General features: G+C 42.4%; 1 protein-coding gene across 7 annotated transcripts in view; it reads left to right on the top strand.

Moving 5' to 3' along the window:
- Positions 1-18963, top strand: part of NAA16 (N-alpha-acetyltransferase 16, NatA auxiliary subunit) — a 107880-nt gene that overhangs the window by 7616 nt on the left and 81301 nt on the right. For all 7 annotated transcript variants that reach the window (XR_013543689.1, XR_013543690.1, XR_013543691.1 and 4 more), the window contains exons 2-3: positions 10867-10951; positions 11927-12031. Coding sequence is in view for 4 of the 7 variants with exons in the window: in XM_020804244.3 (XP_020659903.3) it covers positions 10867-10951; positions 11927-12031 (190 nt within the window). In the remaining 3 variants the exon portion in view is untranslated. The remainder of the gene's footprint in view (positions 1-10866; positions 10952-11926; positions 12032-18963) is intronic.

Below are 18963 nucleotides of genomic sequence, written 5' to 3'. Positions count from 1 at the left end.
CACTTGAGCACATGTGCACGGCACACTTGTGGGGGCGCTTGTGCGCATGCACACGTGGTGCTTGCGTAGGGGTATGCTCATGCACATGCGCATGGTGTGCTTGCAGGGGGTGGAATGCGCTTGTTCATATGCACACAATGGTGCTTGCGGGGGGGGCACTCGTGGGGAGGTAGGAGATCTGTGTCCGCAGCCTGGTCTTGGAGAGGCAGTGGACCGCTGTCAGGTTGTGGACTGGGGGTTGGGGACTTCTACTTTACAGCACCCACTTCAATGAAAGATCTGCATATCAAAGGCGCTGTCACTGAAGTGTTATACAACCACTGACTTTCTTACCAACCAACAATGGTCTCTGTATTTGATATCTATTTTGATGCCATGTATAAATCTTCACCATGTTGAATCTTTTTCTCTTATGTTTGATGAAGTGGACTTGTCAGTGAAGGCTCACATTAAAAAAGATAGAAGTTAGTCCTTTAGGTGCCATCACATTTTTGTCTTTTTTAACTTTTTATTTGTATTTTGCTTTTACCTGGCTAGAACTCTGATCCTCTGAATTTTTCAGTGGTGCTTTCAAGCTACATTTATTTTATTTTATTTATATGCCACCATTCTCCTAAAGGATCCAAGGCAGTTTACGGTATCAAAAAAACATAACGGGAGAGACAGTCTTTTAGTCAGCATGGGCCCAAGCTGTTCAGGACTGTATTTGTTTACAGTTTACATTGTTCCTGAAAACTGATCAGCAGCCAATGCAGCTGCTGTAACAGGGGAGCTATATGTTCCCTGTAACCAACCCCAATTAACAATCTGGCTACAGCATTTTGGACCCACTGCAACCAGCTAACACTGAAACCTGGGCATCCAGTCTCAGAGACTAATCCAGGATGGGATCCAAGGAGAATTACTTTCAACAACGGTTTTACTACTGCCTCCTTTATGCATGCTGGGATCCTACTCTGCTGCAAGGAGAGATTCACCACTCCCTGTACTTAGCCAGTCCCTCTCTGGTAAGTTCTATAAGCCAGGAAGGGCAAGGGCCTAACAGAAGTGTGGTCCTGTCTACATCATCAGGCTCAAAAAACTGAAACGTCCATTATCACATACCAGTGACAAGCATGGACCATTATTATTGATTTCTTATCAGCAATATCCTCCAAGTGAGAACAGATCAGAGCAATTTTGTCTGCAAAATATTGTGCAAATTCTTCACAGTGAGCTACAGTGTGGTCTGCATTCTCTTCCTACAGGCCAGCATGTAATAGGCCCTTGACCACTTAAAAGAGCTCTGCTGGATGACTGTGCAACTGCAGTGGTGGCACAGAAGAATTTCTTCACTACTGCCATAAAGTAGGCTTTCTAATGGACCCTACCCTATTTTTAGTCAGAGTCACTCTGAGTTGTCCACCATCATCACTCTAGTCTCCATCCCACTTGTTTCATCACCACCAGATCTCTGGTATAGTGGGGGCAGTTTGACTCTGCTTTGTGGGAAGGGATGCTTAGGAATGATCATATCAATGGTCTTGGTCATTTCTCCATACCAGAGGTCAACTAGGGCTTCAATAGAATTGCCTACCAAAGTGACAGGACAGTCCCCAAGAGCCATCAGGAAACTATTTGCATCCATCAGCCTCCTGGGGCGGACTATCTTAATTAGACTCCCACCCCTGCAGAATTTCCATTAATGTCCATGGCAATTGAACTGCAGAGAGTTCCTCCACACCCAGATCACCAACATCTACATCAGCATAGAAAATCAGATATAAAGTGAGCCCTACAGCTTGGGTGGGTCTGGATACCATTTGGGACAGACCTGTGGTCATCATTGAGGACATGACGACTTAATCCACTCCTGACAAAGCTGCCATGGCATGGGACACTGGCTGAGCAAGAGCCCTGGGTGGCCCTTATTGTCTCTTTGCTTTCTGCTGAGAGGAAGGAAGGAACTTGGGATGGATAGAATGTGAGGAATCTCAGCCTTGGCATGGATGTTGAAGACCCGCAGCACAACAAGCCAAGGAGACTTCAACACCACCCCTGAAAATAGCTCCACTAGCTCAAGAAGGGAGACTGTTGAACAGTCCTAAGCTCTCACTTTCAGATACACACATTTGAACCCAGAAATGGGAATGTGATATCTGATGAGGAAGATAGATTCCGTGTGCTCAGCACCATGGAAAATAGTCATATTTAGCAGCAAAAGAAGGAAAACACTACCTTCACCACTGGAAGGACAGATCCTGAAGCTGAGGCTCCAGTACTTTGGCCATCTCATGAGAAGAAAAGAGTCCTTGGAAAAAACCCTGATGTTAGGAAGGTGTGACGGCAAGAGGAGAAGGGGACGACCGAGGATGAGATGGTTGGACAGTGTCTGCGAAGCAACCAACATGAACCTGACACAACTCCGGGAGGCAGTAGAAGACAGGAGGGCCTGGCGTGCTCTGGTCCATGGGGTCACGAAGAGTCGGACATGACTAAACGACTAAACACACACACCACTGGAACTGCAAAACCACTTTCAGGTTCTTGATTAGGAGTCCTCGCAGGAGTATATAAGGACTGAAACTCAGCCAAGCAGAGACACTATACCCACACTCTCCAAAAAAGACAGAGAAGAGTACTGTAGTTGTAATATGAGACTCCCTACTGCATGGGATGGAAACTGGAGTATGCTGAGAAGATCCATGGACCTGCCAGGTATGCTGTCTCCCTGGAGCACAGATTAGGAATGTGACAGAAGGATTGCCATCACTCATAAAAGCCACGGATACACATCACTTCTTTCTCATCCATGTGGGAACAAACAACACAGCCAAGAGCAACTTTGAAGCTATCACATCAGAGTTTGAAGCTCTGGGAAGGAAACTTAAGGACTTTGGGGTCCAATAGTTTTCTTATCTGTCCTACTAGTTCTCAAAAGAGGAATAGAACGGGAAAGGAAAACCAAAGTGAAAGGAATTAACTTTGAGTGAATTACTGGCTACAAAGATTGTGCTGACATGAGGGATTTGGTTTTTGGGACCACAGGATAGATGAACTGCTAGCAAGAGATGGCTTGCACCTCACAAGGACTGAGAAGAATGTGTTTGACCACAGCATGAAGAACATCAGAAGGGCTTTAAAATGAATAGGAAGGGGGAGGGAGAAGCAAGCACAGAGGTAAAGATGGATGAAGCCTTACACACAATTTGAATGGATCAAACTGATCAAAAGGGCAACAATAATAACATTAACAACAATAAGAATATTAATATTCAAATATTCAAAGCAGCCCAAAAATCACACCATCTCCGGTGTCTATATATGAATGCCAGGAGTATGGGCAAACAAAAACGACTGGAAATCTTAATTCAGAATTGTAAACATGACTTGATAGGAATAATGAAACTTGTTGGGATGACTCCCATGACTGGAATACAGAAAATAAATGATGTACATTGTTCAAAAAGAACAGAAAGAATAGAAAGAGATGTGGAGCTGCAGTATATGTCAAAAATGCACATTCCTGCACAGAAATACAGGCGGAGGAGATTGACTATCCATTGAGAGCATCTGGATTAAAGTAGTTGGGGTGAAAAACAAAAGGAACATGGTAGTTGGAGTTTACTACTGACCACCCAATCAAGGAGAGGATGCAGTTGAAACTTTTGAAACACAAATGGCAAGGATTTCAAAGAGACACAATGTAGTAGTGATGGGAGATTTAAGTGATATCTGTTGGGAGGGAAATTCTGTGAAGTATGGCCCTTCTAAGAAATTCCTGGCTTGAGTGACTGATAATTTTCTCCTACAAAAAGTGAAAAAAGAAACTAAAGGACTAGCTATCCTTTACTTGATTCTAACCAATAGAGATGACTTGGTGGAGAAAGTGCCAGTAAGGGGAGCTCTGTGTGAGAGTGATGTTTTACTATAATTCTTGATTTCAAAGGAAACCAAAGCAAAGGATAGCCATACATATATGCTGGATTTTTAAAAAGCCAATTTTAATGAGCTCCGATCAAGGATAAGTAAGGTCCCGTAAGAGGAGATCCTAACAAGAAAAGGAGTCCGAGAAGGGTGGGAGTTTCTGTAAAAGGAAATTCTAAAGGCACAACTAAAACAAATTCCAAAAAGATAAAAAGATGGGAGACAGCAAAAAAGGCCAGTGTGGCTTCATAATAAGCTCAGAGAGGATCTGAAAACAAAAATTAACACATATAGGAAATAGAAAGAAGGCCAGGGCACAAAAGAAAGAGTACAGTTAAGTAGCAAGGAAATGCAGGGATGCTATTAGGAAGGCAAAAGCTGAGAATGAGCTGAGACACTAAAAGCAACAAAAAGCATTATTCAGGTATGTGCGTAGTAAAAGAAAAGAGACAATGGCTCAGCTACTCAGTAGAGATGGAAAAATGATAACAGATGACAAAAGGTAGAAGTGCTCAGTTCCTATTTTAGCTCAGTCTTTTTCCAAAGGACAGACTATGACCCTCCAGACAAATGTGAAGTGCAAGCGGGGTTGGAGACATGATAGGATTACAGCTGGAGATTGATAAACAAATAATCAAGGAGTACCTTCTTATCTTGAATGCGTTCAGATCACCAGGGCCAGATGAACTGCATCCAAAGTATTGAAGAAACTAGCTGAGGAACTCACAGAACCACTGTCCATTATTTTCTTGAAATCATGGGAATGGGTGAGGTACCAGATGATTGGAGGAGGACTAATGTTGTCCCTATACAGTGGTGCCTTGCTTAGCGATCGCTCTGTTGAGCAATGAATCGCTTAGTGATGGACTTTTGGCCGTCGCTGGAGTGATCGCTTAGCGATGTCCTCTATGGCTAAAATTCGCTTTGCGATGATCGCGGGGAAGCGATCACGGCAAAGCGAACTTTTTTAAACAGCTGATCGGCGGTTCCAAAATGGCCACAGCAAAAAAATTGGCCGCCGCTATGGGGGAATTTGCTTTAAGGTAAGTTTTTAGCCCATAGGAATGTATGAAACGCATTTTAATACGTTCCTATGGGCTTTTAAAAATCGCTTAGCGATGAAATCACATAGCGATGTTTTTTCCAGAACGGATTAACATCGCTAAGTGAGGCACCACTGTATTCAAAAAGGGCCAAAAGGAGGAGCTTGGGAACTACAGAACAGTCAGCTTGATGTCAATCCCAGGAAGACATCTGGAACAGATTATAAAGCGGTCGCTCTGCAAGCACCTAGAGAACAATGCAGTAATAAAGAGAAGCCAACATGGATTTGTCAAGAACAATTCCTGCCAGATTAAACTGATCTCATTTTTTGATCAGACAGAGGGAATGCTGTAGACATAGTATACAGTACTTGACTTCAGCAAAGCTTTTGATAAAGTGCTCCATGATATTCTGATTAGCAAGCTTACTAGGTGTGGGTTAGTGAAACAATTGTCAGGTGGATACACAGTTGGCTACAGAATTGTACTCAAAGGGTGATGATTAATGTTCCTTCTAAAACTGGAAGGAGGTAACAAGTGGAGTACCACTACAACATTTTTATTAATGACCTAGTTCAAAGGATACAGGAAATGCTAATCCAGTTGAGATACATGTGGGAAGGTTCCAAAAACAGACAGCAGTCCACTGATCCAAATTCTAATTTGAATAGAATTTGTGGTGCTCTGGAGTCCCTGATAATAATTTTAACACATGATCTGTTCTTTTCAGCATCACTTTAGTTCCATATCTTAGGATTTGTCAGTGGTTGAGAAGGTGGAGAAACATTCTGGAGGCACAGGTGGTGACGCTGGAGGCATTCAAGAGAAAATTGGGCAGCCATATGTCAGATGTGCTTTGATTGTGTCAGCGTGGTTAATGAGCAGAGTTAGAGAGGCTTTAAAGGTAAATGGAAATCCTTCCCAAATAAAGAAAATAAAAAGGAACACAAACTCTGCCAAAAGAAATGGTAAAAGACAATAGGGAAAGCAAAGAAAGACTTTGAGGAACTTATGGCCAGCAATATAAAAGGGAATAATAAAAGCTTCTTTAAATATGTTAAAAGCAGGAAATCTGCCAGAGAAGCAGCTGGCCTTCTGGATGGTGAGGCAGGTAAAGGAGAGATAAAGATGGACCTGGAGATTTCAGAGAAATTCAATGAGTTATTTGCATTTGCCTTAAGGACAGAAGACTTTGGGCATATTCCACTGCCCGAATGGCCTCTCCTGACTAATGAATTAAATCAGATACAGGTTAAAAGAGAGGATGTTTTAGACCTAATTGATTAATTGAAGATCAATCAGTCATTGGGCCCAGATGGCATCTACCCAAGGGTTATTAAGGAACTAAGGAATGAAGTTGCTGATCTTTTGACTAAAATATACAACTTGTGCCTTAAAACAGCCACAGTGCCAGAGGACTGTAGAATAGCACATGTCACACCAATCTTTAAAAAAGGAAGGAGGGGCAACCTGGGAAACTACAAGCCAGTTAGCCTAACGTCTGTTCCGGGGAAGATGGTGGAAAGCTTCATCAAAGATACAGTCTTAAAACACATAGAAGAACAAGCCTTGCTAAGGGAAAATCACTGTGGCTTTTTAAAATGTATGTCTTGCATTTTTGAATTTTTTGAAATGGTCAAGAGGCATGTGGATGCAGGCGAACCAGTGGATATTGTCTATCTGGATTTTCAGAAGGCGTTTGGCGTGGTCCCTCACCAAAGGCTGCGGAGAAAACTCCAGAGTCAGGGGAGGTCCTCTTATGGATTGAGAATTGGTTGAGAACCAGGAAGCAGAGAGTAGGTGTCAGCGGGCAGTTTTCACAATGGAGAGAGGTGAAGAGTGATGTGCCCCAGGGTTCTGTCCTTGGACCAGTGCTTTTCAAAGTGTTCATAAATGACCTGGAGACAGGCATAAGCAGTGAGGTGGCGAAGTTTGCAGATGGCAGGAAACTGTTCTGGGTTGTGAAGACCAGAAGGGATTGTGAAGAGCTTGAGAAGGATCTCTCCAAATTGGGAGAATGGGCGGCAAAATGGCAAATGCATTTCAGTATAAGAAAATGTAAAGTAATGCACATTGAGGCAAAAAATAACAACTTTAGGTAAAGCTAAAGGTTCCCCTTGACATTTAGTCCAGTCGTGTCTGACTCTAGGGCGCAGTCTCCAAGCCGTAGAGCCAACGTTTGTCCGTAGTCAAGTTTTCATGGTCACGTGGCCATCATGACTAGACATGGAACACCGTTACCTTCCCACCATAGTGGTACCTATTTATCTACTCGCAATTACGTGCTTTCAAACTGCTAGGTTGGCAGGAGCTGGGACAAGCGACGGGAGCTCTCTCAGTCGTGTGGATTTGATTTTATGACTGCTGATCTTCTGACCTTGCAGCACATTGAGGCAAAAAATCACAAATTTAGTTATCAACTAATGGGTTCTGAGCTGTCTGTGACGGATAAGGAAAGAGATCTTGGTGTGCTGGTGGGCAGCTTGATGAAAGTGTCAACCCAGTGTGTGGTGACAGTCAAGAAGGCCAGTTCCTTGCTAGGTATCATTAAAAAGGGGATTGAAAATAAAACAGGCAACAGTATAATACCATTGTACAAAGTGCTGGTAAGGCTGTAACTGGAGTACAGTATTGCGTTCACTTCTGGTAGTCGCACCTCAAAAAAAGGCATAGTGGAACTGGAAAAGGTGCAGAAGAGAGGAACTAAAATGATTATAGGGATGGGGCACCTCCCTTATGAGGAAAGGCTACAGTGTTTGGGGCTCTTTAATCTAGAGAAAAGGCACCTGAGGGGGGGCATGATTGAGTCATATAAAATTATGCAAGAGATGGATCAAGTGGATAGAGGGAAGCTTTGTTCTGGCTCACACAATTCTAGAACCAAGGGTAATCCACTCAAATTGAGTGTTGGGAGAGTGAGAACAGACCAAAGAAAATATTTGTTTACCCAGCGTGTTGTTAGTCAGTGGAACTCATTGCCACAGGATGTGGTGATGGCATCCAGCCTAGATGCCTTTAAAAGGGGATTGGGCAGATTCCTGGACGCAAAGTCCATCGCAGGTTACAAGCCATGATGGAGATGTATAATCTCCAGGCTTAGAAGGAAGGTACCTCAAAATGCCAGATGCATGGGAGGGGTATCAGGAGACAGGGATCTAGTCTTGTGTGCTCCCAGAGGGATCTGGTGGGGCCAGTGTGAGATACAGGAAGCTGGACTAGATGGGCCCTTGATCTGATCCAGCAGGGGTCTTCTTATTTCTTATGATTTCAAATCCTTTCTTGAGCTGGGAGTAGGAGTTGGTAGTCTCACAGTCCACTTCCAACTAAATTATTATATGATTCTATTATGGTCCTCCGTCCCATAAAAATTTAATAAACAGATAGGAAATGTAATTTCTTTGGCCAGAATTTTGTTGGGCAAAACTTCATATATAACCTAATCCCTCTTGACAGACTGCCTTTTGCATATCATATGTGGCTAATACTCTTTTGAAAGGGAAAACCACTTGCATAGTTGTATGTGCTGTTCTGCTCAACAAAAGTTTGCCTTTGCATTTGCCTTATTTTGAGATGAAATGTTCTCTCACTTTCTTCTAATACAGTTCTAATATCATTGTGCTCTTACCATGGTGTACAGTGTACCATTGAAACAAAGTTGAAGTATTCTCTTTTCATTTCCATAATGAACAATTTATCACACTTTAACCTAGCACAAGATGTTGTCTACCCTGTATGCCGCACACCTCTGCAAAAATCCTATTTTCAAGCATTTTAGAAAAAAGTACGTTTGTGTGCATTTGTTAGTGAGAATATTTGTCAGCAATAAGAGTGATACAGTGGACCCTCGACGTATGGAATTAATCTGTATTGGAACGGTGTCTGTAGGTCGAAAATGCATTTCCCATAGGAATGCATTGAAAACCCATTAAACCGTAACCCGCCCAAAAAACACCCCCCCACAAAATTAAAATAAATTTAAAAAATTAGAAACCTTACCTTTTTGAAGCCTTCCAGGGGTCCCCCACCGCCATCATCGCCGCTGCCGGAGGACTCTGAGGGCTTCGGCGGCACTGCCAGAGGCCTCTCGGAGCTCCCCCACCCCCACCGATCCAGGCTTTCCCAGGCAGTAGACCGGGCCAACCGGGGGAAGCCCTCCCCTGGTCGGCCCGGTCCACCCTAGGAAAGCCTGCATCGGGGGGTGGGACCTCCAGAGGCCTTCCCCATCACCATGGGAGGCTTCTCGGAGGTCCCCTGCCACCACCGATAGTGCCTCCGAAGCACTATCGGCAGTGGGGGGAACCTCTGAGTTGCCTCCCATGGCAAAAGAGAAGCCCTGGAAGGCATCCGGAGGCAGATCCGCGGTCTACGGACTGGAAGGGGGATGCGGGGAAAGCGCCAAATTTGAATTTTGCGCTTTCCCCGGCTCCCTTTTCTGGTCCGTAGGTTGATTCTCCGGCTGCAAGTTGGAGAAGTACGGATCTCGAAAAGTTCGTAAGCGGAGCCGTTTGTAAGTCGAGACTCCACTGTAGTGTACACTCATGATTACAATTAAACTGTCTTGTGGCGAAGGGAGGATCAGAACATGTCAATCATGGAAAGCTTTGGGTAGTCTTAGGTTAACAAGAAATCTGTATAATTAAGTAGTTAGTACAGTCTTTGACTCCCCAATTTTTTTGTTGATTGTTTTTCTAAGAGCAACTACGCTTGGCAGCTGTTTGTATTGAGAAGCATATTTTCTAATATGTGTATGTAACATTCATTCTCTGCCATGATAAAAATGGTTATAAGATCTCTGATTTCAAAGATGGTTGAGAATTTTATTTTTTGCTGATGGAAGGTCAAAATGGTTTCAAGTCACAGTTTTCTTACAGTGTTAATGTTTTGCTTTTTAAAAAATCATATTTTAAATGTGCTATACTGTATAAAGATATTCTTTAGAGCTGGGGTCCCCAACCCCTGGTCTACAGCCTGGTACCGGGCTGAACCGGGTCACAGAGACAGATCTTTCACCCCCTGCATGTACGCTCCCCCATGCACACATGCACACGCTGCTCTCCATGCACACAGGTGTCCTGCCCACCCATGCACAGACCCCGCCCCAACTGATTCGCAGTTCGTAAAACGTTTGGAAACCCCTACTTTAAAGCATTCATCTCTTTGTGCAAGTCTGTGGTTATATTGATACAAAGCAAATGGAGGTGGAGCAGTCAGGAAACCAAGTAAATTGTGAAACACACTCAATTAATACCAGATGTCAAGAGGTGAGCTCCCTCTGAGTGGAAAGCCCTATGAGCGTAGTAACATGAAATAATGCTGTTTGTGCAAGTGTTGCTGTTACACAAACAGAAGTCAGGATTTCTCCATGGAAATTAAAGGTTCTGCAATAGCAAAGCTTGCACAAGCAATATGGCCCCACATTACTACACTAGCAGGACTTCAGTAGAAGATCAGTGGGATACTAGCCTTAAAGATCTGTAGACACAGTTATGGAAAAGGAGATATGATACTGTATATGTAGTTGTTCCCAGCTGAAGTAAAAGAATAAGTTCTGCCATCTTAGTTTTCCCTGCTTGTTATTATTGCACCTGCTGCTAAAAGAAACCAGTTTTATAAAAATAAAAAAAGATATTAAAGTACTGTGAGTAGGAATATTTTGGACAGAAGCTTCTCCTACCTATGCCTCCTACATGTAAAAGTGTATCTAGAACTCTAAGGCAAAAGGTATGAATTAGCAAATGATTGGTGGGGACTGTGTTAAGCGGTTTTTTTAAAATGTTATGGTTTTATTCCTTATATTTTAGTGTAATTTATACATTTCCCCTAAAATATCTCACTACAGCGTGATTTTTTTCTGCTTGTTTTTATCTGCTGTTGGAATACCTAATAGATTGTGATGCTATATTATTGTTTTTTGTAGAAATGTTATGAACAAAAACAATACAAAAATGGACTCAAATTTTGTAAGATGATTCTCTCCAATCCAAAGTTTGCTGAACATGGAGGTAAGTGCAAAATTGTAGTTAATTTAATTTTAAAAACATGGGGAATGTTTTGTTTATCTCAAAGTAGTCATATTTATTTTATACATTGAATCCTGAACTGCAGCCTTAAAACAGAGATATAAAAATTGCCATTAAAAACCTTCTCAGCACACCCATCCCCTTTTGCAACATTAATTCTAAAATTAGGCTACTTTTCTAAGTAGAAAATTTATTTGTGGCATGTACACATGCATCAGAATGAAGTGAATTGTATCATTTCAGACAGAGAAGTATAGTTTTCACTTAATCGTTGTTGTTGTTCTTTTGGGGTGTGAGGCAGGGAGTTTGTGTCTGTGAGTTTATTTTTGACATAGGCATCATCTCCCTCCTGTTGGGTAAATGCTTCTACATTATAAAAGCATGTTCCCTGTTGTTATTTTTTTTACTGTTTTAACAGTATTACAGTGCATATGCTACATTTAATCTTAGCCAAAAAGCTGAGAAGCAGTTGTTTTAATAGTACCTAAAATGCAACTACAATCTGTAGACTGCTATGCAGATAGTGGTACAGTATAGACCACTGTACCAGCTCAAGTTGCTAAGATGTGTGAACCAGTTCTCTGTTGTGTCAAGAATGATACATGTTCTGAGGATGGTTTTGAAAAATAAATTCCTCCTCTATGGTTATTGATCATAAGTCATATGGCTTTGAGCATGATTAATTTCATTGGGATTTGCCCTAATCCAGTTTAGTATTATATGTAGAACAGGGAGGTGCTTGTTATGATTTACTCAGTGGATTAGCCAGCATGGTGTACGTCAGGGTTACCTCCACTGTTGAATTTGGGTAGGTGGGGTCCATCTATATATTAGATTGCCTGCACCACAAAGAAGGTGCTTGGATTAGGAGAATGGAAAAACTACATTATCATTTTCAAAGGTCTTATTGTTGGCATTTAGATTGACTCTTCATAAATCATTAAATCTTTCCTGCAGAGACCTTGGCAATGAAAGGACTGACCTTGAACTGTTTAGGAAAAAAAGAAGAGGCATATGAATTTGTGCGTAGGGGACTTCGTAATGATGTCAAAAGTCATGTCTGTATCCTTTGAAATAACATACCAAGTTCATCTTTTCCTTTGGTTCTCCCTCTAGATATCATTCTGAAATGTACAGTTGGATCCTTTGTCACATAAAATTTTATAGTGAAGATAAAGCACTCATAAATTATTAAACAATTGCGGACTTATACTAAACTGTGTAGTTTAGTAATTTATAAAGGAAAAGACATTGATTTCTCTTAACCATGCAACTGTATTCCTGGTCATGCAGTAAACTGACCCAATGAACTTCTTTTGCTAACCATTTTAGAGAAATTTCTTGCTCAAAACTGAGATGTGTCTCATTATGTGAATAAATCATGAAATGCACTGCATCCACTTTCCAGAAACTAATACTTGCATTTCAAAATAAAGGAAATGGAATAATGTTTGATAAATTATTGGAACATTCCCACATAATGGCTGAAATCCTGTTGCTTAGCATAGTAAGTTGCACTTGAGTAGACCCACTGAATCAGTGTGGTAAGCCACCTCCTCTGTAGGTTCCATTGATTGAAATGGAGCTACTCGAATTTTCAACTTACTACACTTTGAAAATTATTAGGTTCATTTGATTCCTTCAGTTACTTACAGGCATTTGTTGCTATATTAAATCCACAGAACTAATTGGAACCATTCCGTTTCCCTCACTTTGCCAAAAGTCTTTGTTTGGAAATGTGAAACAAATGCTATCTCCCATACAGATAAGTTATACCTTTTCTAGCTAGACTTCTGTTTCTGCCTCCTTTAAGCATTCTAGTACTCTGCCTTGTTGCAAGAAGACATGTGAAGTTGTTTCTGTTTTTCATCTGTTTTGGATTGCAAGCTATTTTAAAGGTAATTCTGTGTTGCATCTTGTAGATTTGTCTTAACATCACTGCCAGTTAACTTTAGTTTCCTAATGTGTTTCAACACACTAGGAAACTAATGTGGATTGGTGCTTGACAAAAGGTTTAGTTTGTGAGCAGTCATTACCTTTCTGCACACCACATGGATTGTAGAAAATGCTGCAGGTCAAGTTACAGTACTGCATCATCTCAGCTGGTTAGCCTAGGTGAGCTGGGGAAAGAAACAATAAACTAAAGAGAATTCTAAGATAAATAAGGTACCCTGCCTGCCATTGAGAACATTGCTTCAACCTTTGCAGTGCTTTCTGTCAGTACAGCTCTCAGACCAGCAATGCTGGTTCAGAGATTCTGAGAGTTGTAGTCCAAAAAGTTGCAACTCAAAGCTCTGAATATCATGACATAGCCTCTTTAATGCAAGGTTTGCATTACTTCGTGGGTTGTTTATATCAATATCTTTAAAGAAGACTGTGTGCTACTTATGAAAACCAGAAGATGAAATAGAATTTTTATAGTTTTGACACCAGAATACGCTATAGAGATTCATTTCCTTTCCTTATGTTTTGCAGTTATGCCTGGGAATGGTCAGACATTTTCAGGTGGCGTTGGATCCCCTCTTTTTTAGACTTTTCGTGAGGGATAAGCTGTTATCAGAGTGAAAAATTAATTGATTCTTACATGTTCACATTAAACTCCAGGTCGACACCTGAGTTACAATCCTAGTGTCACAGAGCATAAGGATTTTGTGAGCAACATGCTCTGCATTTGGCCCAGTGATCTCTGGTTTGCAGTTATACAAGCTGGAGATTGCTCTAGTGAGGACTGCTGCTTCTGCAAGGGTATGCAGAAGGAGGCTTCCAGAAGAATGTGAACACATTCAGGTGTCACTTGGCAGCTCCCTGTGAACTGGTCCTTCCACCCCAGGAACACCATTGGACTCTTCTGATGCAGACAATGAAGAAGCCTTTTGTGCTTTTGTTGAAGTCCCTGTTTTACAAATGGTGAAGAAGGAGTAGCCATGCATATAACAGACAATTTTACATCGTGTTGGACACTAACAAGACCTCAGGGTTTGTTTGTTTTTAAACACATAGTTTTTTTCAGTTAAGATTATAGTCATTGTGCTGTGGGAAAATACAGGTTCTTTGTAAAGTAGCAGTTGGGATTCAGGGATTGCCTGATGATGGATTCAGAGGGATTCAGTGGAGCCAAATGTAATCCTATTGAAGACATCATGAGATAAAACACATTGTAACTGCAAAGTATACCTATAGCTAGAGCCCCAAAGTGGCATACTGAAGATCCAGCTCATTTGTTTCTAGAGATAGCCTTAATGACAAAACTTCAGGATTGATGGTGCTGTGAAAGGTTCAGCTAACATTCCAGGATTTGATCCTGGATGAACATGCTGATCTGACTTGCATTACAGAGACTTGGTTTGATGAAACTGAGGCCTTCTCAGCTTTGCCCACCAGGGTTCTCTGAGCAGCTGCAGGCCAAACTTCAGGGGTAAGAAGAAGGAGTTGCAATAGTCTGTCAAGATGCAGTTATCCTTACCAGGTACAGTGGTGCCTCGCACAACGATGTTAATTGGTTAAAAAAAAAACACCGTTCTGTGAAACTCCATTTCCCATAGGAATGCATTGAAAACCGGTTAATCCGTTCCAATTGGAACGGATTGCCGTCCTTAAGCGAAAATCCCCATAGGAAACATCGTTGAGGGAAACGTGGTTCCCCAATTGAAATGCATTGAAGCCAACTCAGTGCATTTGAATGGGTTTGCGAAGTCCCTTTTCGCTCCTGTAAAAGTGCCTTAAACTGAAAAGTGTTTTAAATGCTTGCAATTGTTAGCCCACCTCCTGAAACCTATGCAAACTTAATTTGGTGTTGTTCTGAGTCGTCCTTAATTTTTGGTGATTTTTTGTTTTCTCCATTGAAAGCCATTGGACGAACCATCCAATGGCTTTCAATGGAGAAAACAAAAAATCACCAAAAATTAAGGACGCCTCAGAACAACACCAAATTAAGTTTGCTTACGTTTCACAAGCTGGACTATCGATGCCAAGCATTTAAAACAGGTTTCAAACAGTTTAAGGCACTTTTACAGGAGCAAAAAGGGACATCGTGTGAAAATTCCCCATAGGAAACATCGTTGTGTGAGGCGGCAAATTTTTCAGGAAAAGCCATCGTTGTGTGAATTTATCGTTGTGTGAGGCACTCGTTGTGCGAGGCACCACTGTAGTTTTGTCCCACAGATTACTGGGTTTGAGTGCATGTACCTGAGAGTCAGTGCCTGGCACAGAATAGGGATTCTGTTGGTGTACCACCCATTCCGTTGTGCAACAGTCTCCCAGCCTGAGCTGACGGATGTGGTCTCGGGAATGATGCTGGAGTCACCTCAGCTTGTTGTGTTGGGGAACTTCAACGTCCATATGGAGACCAGTTTATCAGAATTGCCTCAGGAATTCATTTCTGTTGTGATAGCCATAGGGCTGCCCCAAGTGATATCTGGTCCCACTCATGTTGTAGGGCACACTCTTGACATTTTCTCTCCGTCAGTCGATTGTCATGGACAGATCACTACCAGGTATGGTTTAGGCTTTTTGGAACTGCGAGGGTGCAGGGCCAGTTAAAATGGTCCTTGCTAGATGGCTTTTGGGGAGTTTCCTGCTGCCTTGACAGATCATCCTTATCGTCGCCTTGGCTGATTTCTGGAATAAGAAAGTGGCCTGACTGTCGCCTCCCATGAAGTGCAGCTAGACCTGCTCCTAAAGAGCTGGGGATGATGAAACAAGTGAGATGGAAACTAGAGTGACTGCCAAAAAACTGGGAGCAGATCCGATCAAATAGAGGCTTGAGCTCATTGGAAAACCTTCTCTGTGGTAGCAGCAAAGAAGCTACAGTGGTGCCTCGCTTAACGATTGCCTCACTTAACGAGGAAATCACTGTACGATTAGGTTTAAACGATGGTTTAAATGGTGTTTTTTTCGTTTAACGATGATCAATTCCCTGCTTCGGGAACCGATTTTTGCTTTACGACGATCAGCAAACAGCTGATTGTCAGGTTTCAAAATGGCCGCCGGCTGAAAATGACTCCCCACTGTTTTCTAGGACGGATTCCTCGCTTTACAGGCACCAAAAATGGATGCCGTATGGAGGATCTTCGCTGGACAAGCAGGTATTCAGCCCATTGGAACGCATTGAACAGTTTTCAGTGCATTTCAATGGGTTTTTAAATTTCGTTTGACGATGTTTTCGCTCTACAGCGATTTCGCTGGAACGAATTAACATCATCAAGCGAGGCACCACTGTATTCTTTTTTGCCACTATTGTGTCTACATACAACTGTTGAGCAGAGCTCTTTTGGGTGGTCAAGGGCCTGTTGCACAGGTGGCCAGAAGAGAAGTACACCGACCACTCAGATTCCTGCTGTGAAGATTTTGCACAGCATTTTGCAGATAAAGTTGCCTAGATATGCTCTGATTTAGATGCTGTAGTTGACATAGGTCCTGTTGATGTAACTTTGGCCCGTGCTTATCCATAAAGGATGGATATGTTTCAGTTTGTGCTTTTGGAGGATGTGGACAGGATGTTTGGGGGGATGAAAGCCACCACGTGTGCTGGACACTTGTCCTTCCTGTTTTATAAAAGTTGCCAGTGGGAACTGGCTGAGTGGATTAAGGGAATGGTGAATATCTTCTTGCAACAAGGCAGAGTACCAGAGTGCTTAAAGGAGGCAGTAACAAGACTTTTGTTTGAAAAGCCCTCCTTGAATCCCACTGTTTTTGTTAATTATCAGATAATCTCCAATATTCCATTTTTGAGCAAGGCCTTGGAATGTGTGGTAGTGTCTCAGCTTTAGAGGTTCCTGAATGAAGCAGATTATCAGATCCATGGCTTCAGACCTAGGTACAGATTGGAGGTGGTTGTATTGGCCTTGATAGATTACCTTTGACAGAAACTGAACAGGGGGAGTGCTTCCCTTTTAGTTCTTCTGCATCTCTCAGTGGCTTTTGATGCCATTGACCATAGTATCCATCTAGGGCACTTTCTGGGATGGGTTTTAGGGGTGTTTATTTATTGCATTTATGTACTGCCCATTTAGTGGCGAACCACTACTCTGGGTGGTTTACAGTACATAAAAACACCTGACCCCTCCCAAACAAAAACATACAAACAATACAGATTAAAAATAAAAGGGAGTAACAGCAACAAAAGAATAAAAATTAGTGACAACAAAATAACAAAAATTAAACAAAACAATATAAGTATCTCTCATGGGGGAAGAATATTTCAAAAATACTCTCTGAAAAGCCATGTTTTTACCAGCTTGAGGAAGGCTATAAGGTAGTGGTGGCAAAACTTTTTGGGCTTGTATGCCCAAACTGGGGGGGGGGGGGAGGGACACAGCGGGTGGTGTGCCGCGGCATCGGTGGAACTGGAAGTGGCGGCGGAAGGGGGAATCCTGGCACAGAGGTGCCTCAAGACCCCACTCTGGATCCGCTGCCAGCACCAGCTGCTCCGGATCCACCTGCCAAAGTGCCAGCACCGTGGCTGCATCCACCTTCTCAGGTTTGGCTGCGCGGGGGTGGTGGTGGAGTGGAGTAGCAATCTGGCGACTTACGGCTTGCATGCCGGCAGAAGGGGCTCTGAGTGCCAGTTGCGGTACGTGTGCCATAGGCTCGCCATCACTGCTACTATAAGGGAAGGGCCGGGCACAGTTCTGGAGGCAGGGCATTGGATAATGTCCCAGCCACCGCCCAGTTCCTAGTTGTAGTTTTCGGGGCCTCCCTCGGTGTGGCCACCTGCAGCACCAGGGCCTGGGAGGCTCCTGAAACCATCCTGGCTGCTGCATTCTGAACCTGTTGCAGCTTCTGAGTTGCCTTCAGGGATAACCCCACATAGAGAACATTATAGTAGTTGATCTTCAAGATGACCAACACGTGTGGAGAGGATTTCTCATTTGGATAGGGCTGCAGTTTTATGATTGCCGGAGTTGGAAAAGGCAGACCTGGCCACGCCAGAAATTTGTTTCCCTATGGAGAGGGCTGGGTCCAAAAGTACACCCAAATTGCGAACCTGGAACTTCAGGAGGAATGAAATCCTGTCCAATCCAGGCAAGATGCCGCCTTAGTTAGTCAAGATCCCCTCCTGACAATAAGATCTCTATCTTGTCATAATTCCGTTTCAGCCTGTTAGCTCTCATCTCTTTCATAACCAAGGCCAAGTAATGCTCTTCCCTTCTCTGCTTCTAAGATCTTCTGGGGAGGCCTTTCTCTTAGTTCTACCATCTTCCCAAGCTCATTTGGTGAGGATACAAGAGAGGGTCTCCTCAGTAGTTGCTCCCAGGCTTCAGGATGTGCTGCCCTGAGAAGCCAGATTGGCCCTCTTCCCCTTGTCTTTCCATAATCAGGCAAATACCATCCTTTTCAGGCAGGCTTTTAAACAATAAATTGGCATCTAGAGAATGCTGTTTTTAAGAAACAGAGTGCTGTCCTCTGAAGATGCCGGCCACAGAGACTGGCAAAATGTTAGGAAGAACAATCTTCAGAACACAGCCAAAGAGCCCAAAAAACCCACAACAACCAAATTTAGATCTCCTTATACAGTATGTTTTTTAAAAATGTTTTTAAAATTGTTTTGTATCTTGTTTTAATATAGTTTTGTGCAGCATTTTAACCTGTTACACTTGTAAAAAATTAGCCACTTTGAGCCACCTTGGCAGCGAAAGAAAGAAAGAAAGAAATGGGTCTCTAGAGCTATTGGTTTTACTGTAGTATACATTGATAAGACTTTCAGTGTTGATGTTAGTTGCTTTTTATTGTGGTTTCTTGTACTGTATAAACTACAGAATGGTTTGTCAGTATTTGCTTTCTGTGGCAGACAGTAACTGTGGTTAATAGTCATTTACATATGACTTACATATTTATAACTATGCCATTAACAATTAATGCATTTTGTGGAAGATAGTTCATGTTAAAGTGTTACTAAAATTGTGCATTATATTGCTAGTTTCTCCATTGTATTTTATGTTGTGTAGATCACTCCCATGGCTAAAATCATAACAGGACTGGTGTGTGAGAGAAAG

The sequence above is a fragment of the Pogona vitticeps genome, chromosome 3, assembly GCF_051106095.1.
Source record: "Pogona vitticeps strain Pit_001003342236 chromosome 3, PviZW2.1, whole genome shotgun sequence".
NCBI classification, from domain to species: domain Eukaryota; kingdom Metazoa; phylum Chordata; class Lepidosauria; order Squamata; family Agamidae; genus Pogona; species Pogona vitticeps.
Note: the sequence above shows the minus strand (reverse complement) of the source record. Positions and strands in the feature narration are given on the sequence as shown.